At 53.6% G+C, this 15,037-nt stretch overlaps 1 protein-coding gene across 2 annotated transcripts; it reads left to right on the forward strand.

Annotated features, from left to right (window-relative positions):
* On the forward strand, positions 1–12,716 carry TMEM161A (transmembrane protein 161A). 2 transcript variants are annotated; one of them, XM_068980712.1, is made up of 12 exons: positions 1–75; positions 3,554–3,657; positions 4,252–4,332; positions 4,756–4,853; positions 4,952–5,108; positions 6,582–6,733; positions 10,751–10,811; positions 10,903–11,046; positions 11,210–11,323; positions 11,456–11,630; positions 11,750–11,846; positions 12,178–12,716. In XM_068980712.1, exons 1-12 carry the CDS (start codon positions 73–75, stop codon positions 12,429–12,431), a joined length of 1,440 nt encoding a protein of 479 aa, XP_068836813.1. In that variant the 5' UTR covers positions 1–72; the 3' UTR covers positions 12,432–12,716. The 2 variants fall into 2 exon arrangements, with proteins under 2 accessions (XP_068836813.1, XP_068836814.1); XM_068980713.1 differs by having other exon boundaries at positions 10–75; positions 3,492–3,657.
* The last annotated feature ends 2,321 nt before the right edge of the window (positions 12,717–15,037 follow it).

Raw genomic sequence — 15,037 nt, forward strand, 5'->3', positions numbered from 1 at the left:
GATCGGTCGAGTTCCGCGCTGAGCTCTGAGCTCCAGGCCCAGGGGTCCCCGCGCCGCGCTCCAGTCCGCAACATGGTAAGCCCGCAACTCTTAGCATGAGGCCCCCTGAGAGGCTACGGATTCCGCCGTGGGGGAGTCCAGCAAACACCAAGGAGACGGAGATCCCCCTGTGGGGACTGAGGGCTCTGAGGGACTCGGGATCGCGCTGAGGCCTGTGCTTCCCTCTCTGGGGTTAGGTCTCACTCCGCGATCTATGAGGGGGGTCGCGGTTGTGCAAGGGAACTGGAAGGCCTTGAGCTTTGTAGGGTTCTGACAAGTCCCTGGGGTGCCTTCTAGGGGCCTGGAGTCCTGCTGAGGGGCCGTCCCTTGGAGGGTGCTGGGGATCTGAACACCTTCGGAGCCCCGGGAGGGAGATCTGGGGTCCGACTGGGGCCCACTCTGGGCACGGTGTCCTGCGGGAGCGTGGGGACGCACCGACAGGGCCCATCTGGGCTCCCTCGGGGTATGGGGTGTGCTGAAGGACCAGGGAGAATCCTGAGCGGACAGGAGCGGCGGGGGGGGGGGGGTGCATGCTGAAGGGCTCAAGGTGGGCTCTGGGCGGGTGAGGGCCCCGGAATTGGAGAGAGAACAGTTGGGACCCTCAGGTCTCACGTGATTCTGGGTCCAACCCATTCAGTTTATTCTTCATTATCCTGGCCTCTGTGGGCAAGGCTGGTGTTGGGTGAGGGCAGAGGCCCCACCCCCCACCCCAGTCCCTAGGACTGGGCAGAGGCCCCACCCCCCACCCCAGTCCCTAGGACTGGGCAGAGGCAGCCACAGACTGGAGGGGCTGGGAAAGGGGCCTGACCTTGCCTGCAGTAGGGGCCGTCCCCGAGGTAGGGTGTTGGAGGTGGATCTGAAGTAAGAGCATTGATGAAAGGGGTTGGTGAAAGAGGAGGTCATTCCAGGGTGTGGGACACTGTAGGAGGTGAAGGGAATGGCTGTCTGAAATGGTATGCAGGAAAGTCCCATTGATGTTGTTGAGTGGCTAAGTCATGTCCGACTCTTTTGCGACCCTGTGGACTGTAGCCTGCAAGGCTCCTCTGTCCGTGGGATTTCCCAACAATACTGGAGTGGGTTGCTATTTCATTCACCAGGGGATCTTCCCTGCCCAGGAATCGAACCTGTGTTTCCTTCATTGACAGGTGGACTCTACCTCTGAGCCAGCAGGGAAGTCTGCCGCACTGATTTGATGTTACTTCGCAGGATTCTGGGATCATTGATCTAGGGAAGGGGGTTGAGCAGAGGAGGGACATGGGGTGATGGCAGGCTTCAGAGATCTTTCGAGATCTGCAGAGCGTGGACCCTAAGACCAGAGCTGTTTGGGGAGGGCCATGAGAAACATCGTTGGACAGACCTTGGGTGCCTTAGGTGGGGGGATGCATGCCTTCCTTCTCTTCTCTTCCTCCTTCTCTTTCTCTCTTCTTCTCTTCCTCTCCTAGGTGCTGGGATCACAGTTTGAACCATGGGTCTCCTCCCTGAGAGGTGTTGGGGGTAATGGGGTTAGTGATGGAGAGCCCTGGGGTCTGGGAGTGTCTCTGAGACCCGAATGGTTGGGCGCAGAGGGTGTTGGGGGCGAGAGCTGGGGAGTGAGGCAGGTTGGTCCCGAGCAGGGTCTGCCAGGCCTTGCGGGCTGAGGAGTGGAGCTGGACGTTCATTTGTGAGACTGGGAAGGTCCTGGGCCGCCGGGAGGAGCCGTGTCCAGGGGAGGGATGGGTGGGTGCTGGGGTCTCCAGGGAAGGGCCTGGAGGAGGCATGGTCTGCGAGCTCAGCAGAGAGATCTTGGCTGGAAGTGCCTGTGGGCTGGAGTCGTGCTGGGCTGTGTCGGTGGTTAAAACCCTGCCGGGGGCTGGGTCACAAGGGAGAGGTGTCTGGAGAGCTAGGGAGACTGGAGAGCAGCTGCTGGGAGGTGCTGGATTTCCTAGGGAGGAGTGGAGGGGGGTGGGGGTGGGGTCCATGGGGAGGGGCGGGGCCGTTTAGAGAGCCCGCCCACTGGGCTCTTGGTCATTAATGCCTGCTAACCAGTCTGCACTTGGGTAGGGGTAAAGGTGAGCAGTGAGACCAGAAAGATGATGCCCCACCTCCTTACTGAAAAAATGCTCCTGGTCCCGGTTTACAAGTCACAACATAGAGAAAACGTCCTGTTAGTCCTTTTATTTTAAAGATGAATTTCTCAACAGTCATTCTGAATTACAGGGCTAAGCCCCATAGCCATCACATTAGAGCTTTTCCTATTGAAGTTAGCTTATTTTGGCCTGATTAAAGGATAATTTTAATAATTAGTTTTAACATTAACATAATCTTTATTTCATTTAGTTGCTAATACCATAATAGTAGCTGACAGCCTTCCTGAGCACTTTATCTTACATAATTACTGATAGCAAGTCGGCTTCCCAGGTGGCGCTACTGTTAAAGAACCCACCTGGCAATGCTGGAGACAGAAAAGACATGAGTTCCGTCCCTGGGTCGGGAAGATCCCCTGGCGGAGGAAATGGCAATCCACTCCAGTATTCTTGGCTGGGAAATCCCATGGACAGAGGAGCCTGGTGGGCTACAGCCCATGGGGGTCACAAAAATTCAAACACGACTGCGTGACTTCCCACTGTTAGCAAATGGTTATTTACTACATTCACGAAGGAAAACCCATCTTCAGACTGATTACCAGCAACATTTTTTTTCTAAAACATTTTAAAATAGGTGTATGGAAATGTGTTATGCTTGTTTATGTTCCATAAACATATATGGAAATATGTTTAAAATGTTGTTAGTAGCACTTGGTGAGAAAATTCCTAATCAAAAAAATTCATCCCACTCAAATGTGTAAATGTTAATCCTGAAACAGGTAGTGGCCAGAAATAGACCAGACCTCTCTTCTTCTTGGTTGATTACAAAGGAAGGGAGAGGGAGAAAGGATGATTTCAATTTTCAGGGATAACTTCAGATGGAGGAAGACGTGGGGGACAGTCAGCTGGGTGAACAGTGAAGCTGGAAGGTCAGCTGAGACACAATTGGTGCGTGGGGCGGGGGGTACCCTGGGAGAGGAGTCGCTTTCACTGGGTGTCCCCGGCTCGCTGTAGGTCCCGGAGGTGGTCATGTGAGTATATGAAACAATAGGAAGCACCCCATTTCCAGATGCGGAAACTGAGGCCCAGGGAATTGTTACCTTAAATCCTTAGCACAGGAGGATACTGAGCCCCAATCTCTGCTCCAGCACGTGCTCTCCGCCACCGCATACCCCTGCCAGGTGATGGGGCGGGACCCGCGCCTTGCTGGGGCTCCCAGCGTTGGGTCTGAGCCCACCCTCGGACCCTTCCCCAAGAAGCAGCCGGAGCCAGGGAGGGCCTCCCTCCCCCACCTGGCTTCAGCTTCAGCGTCTCTCTATAAAGAGCCGGGTTTTCGAAGGTGAGCTGTGGCCCTCTAGCAGGCACTGCCTTTCCCGTCTCCTCCCGCAGGCGGTCCCTGGAGTGCAGCTGGTGGTGACGCTGCTCACTGCCTCTCCCGTCTCCTCCCGCAGGCGGTCCTCGGAGTGCAGCTGGTGGTGACGCTGCTCACTGCCACCCTCATGCATAGGCTGGCGCCGCACTGCTCTTTCGCGCGCTGGCTGCTCTGCAATGGCAGGTGAGCCACGCCCCCTCCCCGGGCGGTGGGCGGGACCCCAGAGGCTCCGCCCCCTTGTTTTCCCCAGCCCCGCCTCACGCCCTGTAAGGCGAGGGGTTTTTTTTAAGAACTTTATTGAGATAACTGACCCAATAATTGCAGATATTTGAAGCACACAGTTGGCTCAGTTTTGACAGATGGTACACATCGCTGAGGCCATCTCCACACGCAAAGGGGTAGCTGCTCCCCGACTCCGGCTCCCCTGCTCCCTACTCTGCGTATAGAGCTTATTTCCTAAAATTCTTTGTCAGGGTTTGGGTCCTGGACCCTTTTTGAAAACCCAGTGGCAACTGTGAACTCTCTTTCCAGGACAATTCACGTGCCAGTTCCGCCAGGAGCGTTAGGCCAGAAGAGTCTAGGGTGTCTAGGACCCCCGCGGCACTCCCCTGTCGACCGCCCACCTTCCCCACCCTTCCTTTGACCTTCGGTGACCCCTGCCCATCCTGTCCCAGGCTTATCAGGTCCAGTCTTCCCTCTGCAGTCTCAGCTTTTGAGGTTCACCACGTTGGCCCCCTCCATGCCCAGGCTTTCCTGACGGCCTCTGTTTGCCTTCAGTCTCTTCCGATACAAGCACCCTTCGGAGGAAGAGCTGCGGGCCCTGGCAGGGAAGCAGAAGCCCAGAGGCAGGAAGGAGCGGTGAGTGAACCCCCAGCCTGAGGCCAGTGGCTCCCTGCCAGGGGAGACCCTGAGGGCACAGCGCCTGCCCTGCACACCTCCAGGCACTGCTCTGGGCACAGGCAAGTTGGAGGTACCCCAGGAGAACTGGGAACACCCCAGGCTGAGGAGGTGGTCGCTGTCTTTCACTGTTTGCCTCCCGCTGGCATCCAATGCTCATCGGGAGTTTGCTCCGGGCCAGCCCTGTGGGTGGGTGGTGGCCACCCGCTGGCGTTCAGAGGACACCCAGGCTGGGGTGAAGGTACCCTCTAGACCAGCTCCTCCTGTGCTCTGAGGGTGATACGAGAGCCTCCCAAGCTGGGGTGGAAGAGGCCCCCATGGCTTCCTGGACAGGGGAAGAGGGAGGCTGCCGACGCCATTCTCGCTCCTCTCCCCTGCTCCCAGGCGGGCCAGTGGCTGTAGTGAGGAGAAGCCGTTATCTGTGCCCCGGGACGCCCCGTTCCAGCTGGAGACCTGCCCGCTCACGGCTGTCGACGCGCTTGGTAACAGCTGGGTGGCCACCCCACCACACACCCTGGTGGAGCTGGTGGGGAGCCTCCTGGGCGGGCTAAGCTGGGGGCTGATGGCGTGCTCTCTGCAGTCCTGCGCTTCTTCCTGGAGTACCAGTGGTTTGTGGACTTCGCCGTGTACTCGGGTGGCGTGTACCTCTTCACGGAGGCCTACTACTACGTGCTGGGCCCAGCCAAGGAGACCAACATCGCGGTATTCTGGTGTCTGCTCACCATCGCTTTCTCTGTGTATCCTTCCTCCTGCCGGGGGAGGTGGAGGCCCCCGGAAGCTGGGTCTGAGGCTCCTTCTCCCCACTGAATCGGCACATCAGGTACCGGCTGCTGTGCGGTAAACCCACCCGAAACTCGGTGGGGGTAAAGCAGCCGCTCTCTTATTTGTTTTCCTGGCCGGGTTTCAGCTGGGTTGCTTCATCTCCGCTCCAGGTTAGAGCAGGCTTCCTCACCCAGAGCTGCCAGGAAGGAAAAGGGGGCACCGCAGGCCCCCTAAGGCTTGGCCTGAAGTCGGTCCACCCCATCCCTGTCCTTTCTCTGGGTCAAAGCAACTCAACAGGCCAGGACAGATGGCAGGGACTGGCAAAGAGACACCCCTCTGTAATTGTCTTTACTAAGCTGCACAGAGAACAGAGGCGAAACAGTGACCTTGAGGACCCAAGTTGGAGGCGGTGTCCTTGTGGAACGGGGTTGCAGAGAAAGGCAGCCCATCTTGAAATCCACACCACTGGTTCTGGAAGGCCCTGGAGGGTCCCTCTCAGGAGAGGTTAGAGATAGAAGCTGTATCTCTGGCCGTCTCTCGGAGGAGCCGGAAATAGGACCTGTGAACACAGCCGGGAGGCCGCGTGGGTAAGGGGGACTTGACCTGAAGAGGGAGCTGGTGGCCAGTGCTTTTTTCTTTTTAAAACTGTTTTTATTCCTTGGTTGGTAGTATTTACTTTTGGCTTCGCTGGGTCTTTGCTGTCACAGGCGGGCTTTTCTCTCTAGATGAGTGAACGGCAGTTTCTCTTGCTGTGGCTCACAGGCTCTAGGGTCCGAAGGCTTCAGTGCTCACAGCCCGTGGGCTCAGGAGTTGTGGTACACAGGCTAAATCGTCTTAAGCCTTGTGGGATCTTCCCAGACCAAGGATTGAACCCCTGTCCTCAGCACTGGCAGGCCGAGTCATAACCACCGTGCTCCCAGGGAAGCACGGGGGCTACTCCAGGCTGTGGTGCTTGGGCTTCCCCTTGCAGGGCCTTCTCCTGTGGGGCGGCATGGGCTCCAGGCGCACGGGCGCCAGTCGTGGCGGCCCTCAGGCTCTGCAGTGTGGGCTCAGGAGGTGTGGAGCATACACTTAGTTGCTCCATTGCATCTGGGATCTTCCCAGACTGGGTACCGTGCCTCCTGCATTGGCAGGTGGATTCTGAACCACTGGACCACCAGGGAAGCCCGCGCTGGCCATTTCTACCTGACCACAGGCAGGGTGATGAGGCCAAGCTGGAGGCCTGGGTCAGGCTCACTCGCTCCCCGGTAACCCAGGCCTGAAGAGTAGTGAGCCTTGTGTCCTGGGCTTTCCCAGCATCTGTCTTCTTTATCACACCCCTGCTCTCCGGGACTCTGAACCTGAACTTCCATGTTTGTGGTCTGGAGTTTGGGGGTCACTGGCTGCGGTTGGAGGATGGGGTGGAGGGTCACTACAGGCACCTGAGGCCTCCTTAGCCCTGCCCCCAGCAAGGTGTTCCTGACGGTGACCCGGCTGTACTTCAGCGCCGAGGAGGGAGGCGAGCGCTCCGTCTGCCTCACCTTTGCCTTCCTCTTCCTGCTGCTGGCCATGCTGGCGCAGGTGGTGCGGGAGGAGACCCTGGAGCTGGGCCTGCAGCCAGGTACGTGCGTCCGGGGCCTGGGGGCGCCGCCTCCATCAGCCCCTTGTGTGAGCTAGTGGGGGTGGGGTGTGAGGGCCTTTTCACCTGCACGCAGTAGGTGAAGGGGGGGCCCTGGGGCCGGGGCAGTCTCCTCGGGTGCTCGGCACCTGCGTGCCCCCTTGGGCTTTGGGGAGAGAGGACACCCCTCTCACCGATGGGGGCCTGCGCCGGGACTTTTCCTGGGCCCTTCTGCTCCCCAGGCTGTCCGCTACCCAGCGGGCATGGAGGTTTAATATTTACCCACTCTAATGCAATTTGGGAGAGGAAATAGATATACAGAGTAATATTCAGAAAGTACAAGAGGACATAGAGTAAAATCATCCTTTCACACTAGTTCTCCTCCCCAGAGGAAACCTAGGGTGCCACATTGCCGTATTCACCTGAGACAGAGCATACGGCTCTACACCTTGTCTTTTTCTCTTAAAAACTATATTATTATCGTATCAAGTGCAGTAAGTCAGACAAAGACTAATAGTATATGATACTACTTATATGTGGAATCTTAAAAAATGATACAAATGAACTTATTTACAAAAAAAGAAACCTCACAGGCATAGAAAACAAACTTTTAGTTACCAAAGGGGATGGGGGCGGGGGGGAGATAGGAATTTGGGATTAACATATACACACTATTATATATAAACCAGATAAACAGCAAGGGCTTACTGTATAGCACAAGGAAATATATGCAGTATCTCATGATAGCCTAGATAGTGGAAAATAATCTGAAAAAGAATCGATTTTTGTATATATATCTGAACCACTTTGCTGTGTACCTGAAATTGACCCAACATTGTCAATTAGCTGTACTTTAAATAAAAACAAATAAAAAGTATTGGAGGTTGTCCCTAGATGCTACATACGGTGATAGAGTGTTACAGTAACACAGTAACAGTAATTTGATCCTGCATTTTGTAACTTGATGGATTTTCTGTGATTCTTTAACTAGCTCTCAGTTTATGGACATTTAAGTCTTTCTCCTATTGAATGCTGTTGCACAAAGCCATGCTATTATACAACAGTGTTGCACAAGAGCAACCTTGTGTCTGTGACCCTGTGCAAGAAAGTGCATTTGTAATTTTAATAATGTTGTTGGAAAATTGCCCATCAGAAAGAGATGTGTGGACATACATATCCCCACATCCTCTCCAGTGTATTTCCTCAGACCTTTTTGTCTCGGGGGATCTGATGGGTGAAAATGTAAGTGAGGATGAGAGCCATGTGTTGAAGAGCCATTTCTATTTCCCTTCTGGGAAAGGTTTGTTCTTTTGCACAGTTTTCTACTGGGTTGTGTTGAGCATGTTATTGATTTGTAGGAGCTCTTCATATATTAAGGAAATCAGCCTTTATGTGTGATAGGAGTTGTACATTTTTTTTCAGTTTCTCATTTTTGTCTTGATTTTTTTTTCTGCTTCTTGAATGATCTTTAAAAAACATTTGGATCCCTCTTCTGCCCAACACCAGACCCTAATGGTCTATGGATAATGATAAACATCCTCACCAGGGCCCACATGACCCTGCTGACTCCTTGAGCTTTGTTATCACCAATACTTCCTACCTTTCAATTTTTAAATTATGTGATGAATATATATATATACATGAGAACATGTATATAAATTACAAGGCCAAATAATGTAAACACTCATGAATCTACCTCTCCCATTCACTAGGCTGCCTTTTTGTTTTGTTGATAGTTTCTTTCACGGTGCAAAATCTTTTTAGTTTAATATAGTCCCATTTGCTTATTTTTGCTTTTATTTGCCTTGCCTGAAGATACATGTTCAGAAAATATTGCTAAGACCAATGTCAAAGCGTGTACCACCTATGTTTTCGTCTAGGATTTTTTTGGTCTCACATCTTACATTTAAGTCTTTAATCCGTTTTGAGTTTATTTGTATATATGATGTGAGAAAGTAACCCAGTTTGGCTTTTTCGCATGTAGCTGTCCAGTTTTCCCAGCATCATTTCTTGAAGAGGCTGTCTTTTCCCATTGTACATTCTTGCCTCCTTTGTTGCAGATTAATTGACCTTGTAGAGTGCTGCATGTATTCTTGATTAACATATATTCTCCTCCTCTCTGTGTCCAATAAATTCAAATTTCCATCTTTACTAACTCCCTCTGGGATGGTACTGTGCTGTGCTAAGTCGCTTCAGTCATGTCCGACTCTCTGTGACCCTATGGACTATAACCCTCCAGGCTGCTCTGTCCATGGGATTCTCCGGGCAAGAATACTGGAGTGGGTTGCTAGGCCCTCCTCCAGGGGCTCTTCCCCATCCAGGGATCGAGTCCTCCTCTCTTAGTCTTCTGCACTTGCAGGTGGGTTCTTTACCACTAGCGCCACCTGGGAAGCCCCAGACTTCTGGGATGGTGGAAGTCTTAATTTCTCTTAGTAGTTCTGTCAGGGTTTTCTTTATATATTTCGAAGCTAATTGACAAGGTGTTTACAGGTTTAAAAATGCTACATCTTCCTGGCAAATCAGCCATTTTTTCCCATGATGTATTGACCCCTTCTGACTTACTTCCATCTTAGCCTAGTCTGTCTGTATCGATACAGTCTTTTCAGCTGCTTTCTTCTTTCCTATCTAAATTGAGATATTGACATATAACATTATATTAGTTTCAGGTGTATAATATGGTTCAATACGTGTGTATTGCAAAATAATCACCACCATAAGTCTAATTAACAACCATCACCCCACATAGTTACACATTTTTTTTTCTTGTGATGAGAATTTTAAGATCTACTTACTTAGCAACTTTCAAATATACAGTACTGCCTTTCTTTTGACTAGTACTTTATTTTCAACCTTCCGGTGACCTCATGTTGAGATATGTCTACTTTAAAACACAATCAGGTCTGACAGGCTGTTATCATTTAGCTTCAAGTTTAATCCACTTACATTTATTGTGATTTCTAACCTCTTTGGCCTTGTTTCCACCATCTTACATTTTCACTTTCTGTTTGTTTTCTGTTCTTGCTGTTGAGAGTGACTGCCAAATTAATTGTCCTTCCTTTTAGGTGATCTGTCGTAACTTCTGACTGCTCTGTGCGTTCTTTGTTCTTGGTATTCCGCAGCTTTCCCACAGTGTGTCTAGGTATGGATGTCTTTGTATTTATCGGGTTTTATATACTTTGTATGCATCATGCATTCTTCAGACTTTTCAGTCATTCTCTTCCACTCTCTCTCTCCTTCATTCTCTCTCTTCTCTCACTTTGGGGCTCTGCCTTAACTTGTATTGAACTTTCTATCGTGTCCTCCTCGTCTCTTAATCTCCCTTCGTATTTCACACCTTCTTGTCTTTCTGAGTTGGAATCTGAGTGATTTCTTCAGATCCAATTCATCAGTTAATTCCACGGACTGTTTCTAGCATGCCAACAGCCTACCATTTCAGTAATTAGATTTTCCTTTCGGGAGAGCTTGATCGGTTCCTTTGCAAATCCACTTGGCCCTCTGAGGCAGTCCCACGGCACCTGTTCTGTGACTCCAGCTTTTACTTTCCTCAGTCATTTCACACAGAATTTATAATACCAATTTCTGAAGTCTTTGGAACTTAAGCTTTTCTTTTTTTCTTTCTTCTGCTGATTCACTTTGATGATGCTTTGTTCCCTTATGTGTCTGGTGGTTTTGGTTTTGAGCTCATATTTATTTGCTTCTGCTCTGTGGAAGATGTGGGGGCCTGAGCTGAGAATTCTTTCCAGGATGTTGATAGCCCTTCTTGACCCGCCAGCATCCAGGAAGCTCAGACTCAGTGCCCTGTGCCCCCATGTCCCCTAGTCAAATCAAGAGTGTCCGCCCAGCACCTTCTCCTGAGCTGCACAAGACTGGGAGCAAACTTGTCCTCATGCTTGTCACAGGGCCTGGCTGTCACTATTACGTTCTCATCTGGGGAACAAATGGATATCCGGGAGGTGAGGCACAGTGGGCCCTGGGGCCCCGGGGGCCTACTGGACACCGTCCTCCTTTTGTCTTCCCCAGGCCTGGACAGTATGTCCCAGAACTTGGAGCCACTTCTGAAGATGCAAGGCTGGGATTGGGCGTGAGTCCTGGGAAGGGAGGGAGAGCCGCGGCAGGCTGCGACCTGTGCAGGCCTGCCACAGGAGCCCCCTGACCCGTCTCTTTGCCCCCAGTCTTCCTCTGGTCAAGCTGGCCATCCGCGTGGGGCTGGCGGTGGTGGGCTCCATGCTGGGTGCCTTCCTCACCTTCCCAGGCCTGCGACTGGCCCAGACCCACCACGATGCACTGACCATGTCTGAAGACCGGCCCATGCTGCAGTTACGTGGGGGACCAGCGGGGTGCGGGGTGGGGGTGTGGGGTGGGGGTGCGGGTGCGGGGACCCGCGGGGTAGGGGTGGGGGTGCGGGGTGCGGGGGCCCGGAGGGGGCGCAAGGGGGGCGGTGGATGCCCACGCCTACCAGCTCCGTGCCCTTGCCCCCAGGCTCCTCCTGCACACCAGCTTCCTATCCCCCCTGTTTGTCCTGTGGCTGTGGACCAAGCCCATGGCCCGGGACTTCCTGCACCAGGCTCCCTTGGGGCGCACGTCCTTCTCTCTGTGAGTATGGCAGCTGGGGCCCCCTCTGGGTACTCCGGACTCTGAGGCTAAGGGAGGAGCCCTGGGTCCTGCGGGAGGGTCCCGGGCCTGAGGACGGCTTCACTAGCCCCGTCGTCGCCCCTCTCGGCACAGGCTGTCTGACTCCGCCTTCGACTCGCTGCGCCTCTGGGTGCTGGTGGTACTGTGCCTGCTGCGGCTGGCGGTGACCCGGCCCCACCTGCAGGCCTACCTGTGCCTGGCCAAGACCCGCGTGGAACAGCTGCGGCGGGAGGCCGGCCGCATCGAGGCCCGAGAGATCCAGCAGCGGGTACCAACGCGGGCGGGGAGGGAACCCGGGGCTCGGGGTGTGGGCTCCTGGCCCCCGGGGCCTGAGGTTACCCGGAGCGCGAAGGTCCCCGGCTGCAGCCACTGCCACCTGCCCCGCAGGTGGTGCGGGTGTACTGCTACGTGACAGTTGTGAGCCTGCAGTACTTGACTCCGCTCATCCTCACGCTCAACTGCACGCTGCTGCTGAAGACCCTGGGTGAGAACCAGCCTGGGCGAGCGCGGTGGAGCGAAGCCAGGGGGCGGGGTCTGGAGTTGGAGCAGGGCGGGGCTCGGGGCTGGGGTTGCAGTGGGGTGTGTGAGGGGCGGGCATGGCCCGGAATGGATCAAGGTGACCTGAAGGCGAGGCCTGGCGATGAGGGAGGGGGCGGAGGCTGGGGAGCCTGGAGGCTGGAAGGAGCGAGGCGAAGGGGCCGAAGATGGGGTGCGGGTAGAGCCTCGGGCGGGGCGGGTGAAGCCGGGGTCTGGGGTCCTGGAGGCCAGCACCGCCTGTACCTCCACCCGCCCCTCCCTCTACCTTCTTCTTGCAGGCGGCTACTCCTGGGGCCTGGGCCCGGTCCCCACGCTGTCCCCTACCCCACCTTCAGCCCACAATGGCCCGGTCGGCCCCGAGGAGGATGAGGCCCAGCAGACTGCAGCCCTGATCGCTGGGGCCCTGGGCAGCCTGCTCACGCCCCTCTTCCTCCGCGGAGTCCTCGCCTTTCTCATCTGGTGGATCGCCGCCTGCCAACTGCTCTCCAGCCTCTTTGGCCTGTACTTCCACCAGCATCTGGCGGGCTCGTAGCCCTCTTGCAGACACTCCTGTGGTCCTGGGTTTGGTCCTGGGCCAGTGGTCCCCGGCTCACCTCCTCGGTGTCCCCAGGGGCAAGGCGCTCCCGGGAGTTTCTGCTGTGCGGCTCCCCCTTCACCACAGTGCCTGAGCCGTTGGCCCAGCCTTGGACGCTGAGCTTCTGCCTGGAAACCACCTCCCCAGACCAAGCAGCAGAGGGTCCCACGGCCGCCACTGTTCCCAGAAGGCACCTGCCCAGTTTGACTGCAGGGGGCGTGTGCGGCGTCGGAGGGGGCACTCTTCTGAACAAATAAAGGAGCGAGCCACTTTTAACAAACAGGATTCAAGTGGTCTGGGAGGCAGCTTTCTGCATGTTGTGGCAGGGTGGGTGGGGGCCTGGTGAGTCTACAGAGGGCCTACATTGCTGAGTGAGGGGAAGGATGGAGGAAGAGCTTAGCAAAGGCCTGGAAGGAAGAAGCGAAGCCCTGGTAGAGAGCTGACATGGGAACAGGTGAAAAAAACTGGGGAAACTACACGAAAAGAATTGATTTCTTACAAGGAACGATCTCAGATGGACTCCGGGGAGAGACAGAAAAGCAGGCAGTGTTAAATCGTGAGATGCTATTTTTTAACTTGTCAGATTACGGAAGATCAAAAAGGCTGGTGTTTATGATCTGAATTCTGTCTTCCTCCCAGCTCCTATGTTGAGGTCCTAACCCCTAGGACTTCAGGATATGACTGTATTTGGAGATAGGGATTGAAAGTGATTAAGCTGAAATGAGGTTGGAGACTTGACTAGTGGTCCAGTGGTCAAGAATCCACCTGCCAGTGCAGGAGACACAGGCTTGATTCCTGGGTCCGCGAGGATCCCACATGTGGGGCAGCTAAACCCGTGTGCCGCACCTACTGAGCCTAGGCGCGTAGAGCGCGTGCTCTGCCACAAAAGCGGCCACCCCAACGAAGAGCAGCCCCTGCTCGCCGCAACTGAGAAATACAAATAACAAATAATTTTTTAAACGTGAGGTTGATAGGGCGGGCCCTGATCCAGCAGGACTAGTATCCTTACAAGAGGAAAAAATTTTTACAAGAGGAAATTTGGACCCGAACTTATGTTACCTGAAAACTAGGTTCACCTCTTGTCAGGTGTTGAGCCGACTGACACAACCAAGCCAAAGATGAACGAAAGGAAGGGCTTATGTTGACTTTCAGCAAGTAAGGGAAACGCTGGGGATGTTTCCCAAAGCAGCGTCTCCCTGAACAGCAAGACTGGGGAAGTTTTAAGCTCAGGGTACACGTATATTCATGAAAGGGCTTGAGCAGAGAACTCAGCACAGAACTGGGGCAGAGGTCCACAGAGTCCAAGCTTTAGTTGACTGAAGTCAGAACAATCAATGTCATTCCACCCTCCACCTGCTTGGGGCCTTAGTTCCTGCAGAACTCGAAGACGTATTATTATTGGGAAAAGAATCTGAAAAAGAATATACATATTCTGTGCTGCACACCTGAAACAATATGACACGATAAATCAACATCAATTAAATGTGTTTAAAGAGGCAGAACTAGGCCTCTGCTTTATTACTACACTATTATTGTTTGCCTGCCTTTTCTGTTCCCGCCTTCCTTTGTTCCCTTAAGATCGTTAATTACTGAGACCTGTTCAAGGATAAGCATTGCAGCCTGGCTTAGATCACAAAGTGGCTTAGGCCAAAACGGCTTCTCTTATGTCAAGAGAGCCATTCCTGGTTCTCCTTTTCCTGGAACCCCCTAACTTATCTGCTTACACCAGCACAGAGGAAAGACAAGGAGGAAGACACGGGAAGAAGCCAGTCGGTCAGAACTCAGTCACAGATGTAGGGCACATCCTTCCCTCCTGGCCCTCAGAACCAAACCTGCCAACACTTTGATTCTGGACCTCTGGCTTCCAACTTTGACAAAATTAAGTTCTGTTATTTTAAGCGACTCAGTCCACGGTACTCTGTTAGGGTGGCCATAGGAAACTCAGACTCCGAGGGCCCGTGGTGTATATGGACACAATCTCTTTGCAGGAATAGCTGATGTTTCTATTCATCTTGGGATAGATTTCCCCCCAAAGATGACCCTGTCTCTAAGACTCGGTTACCTCACCTGAGAGGTGACCTCAGGAAGCTCTAGGAGGGTAGGGATGTGAGACAGGGAGGAAAGAAGCCAGCAGGGAGTGCCAGTGAGCCAGCGACTCTGGGCAATCTGGGCGGAGTCCTGCTGGGGACCTCAGGGGGAAAAGCACAATGCGCAGCCTTAGAGTGGCCCCAGGCCGGTGCTGAGGGGCTGCATCACACACCCTTCAGCGGTCCAGAGTCACTGGCTCCTGGACTGCGTTCCAGCGGGGAACCCTAGGCTGGCTCCAAGTGACTTATAGTTAAAAATAGGATTGGAACCATGAATGCCAGGCTTGCCACCAGCATCAACTATACTATTAATATGTCCCTGATATTTACCCAGCAATTTCATTCCTAGAAACTTAGGCTACAGGAACACTACCTTATGACCTCAAAGAGGTAGATACAAGGAGGTTTGTGTCGGAAAGGGCCAGGAAATTCAACTCTGTTTTAAATATAGAGAATAAAATGACTTGTGTTGGAAGC

Source organism: Capricornis sumatraensis, chromosome 9 (assembly GCF_032405125.1).
Source record: "Capricornis sumatraensis isolate serow.1 chromosome 9, serow.2, whole genome shotgun sequence".
NCBI lineage: Eukaryota > Metazoa > Chordata > Mammalia > Artiodactyla > Bovidae > Capricornis > Capricornis sumatraensis.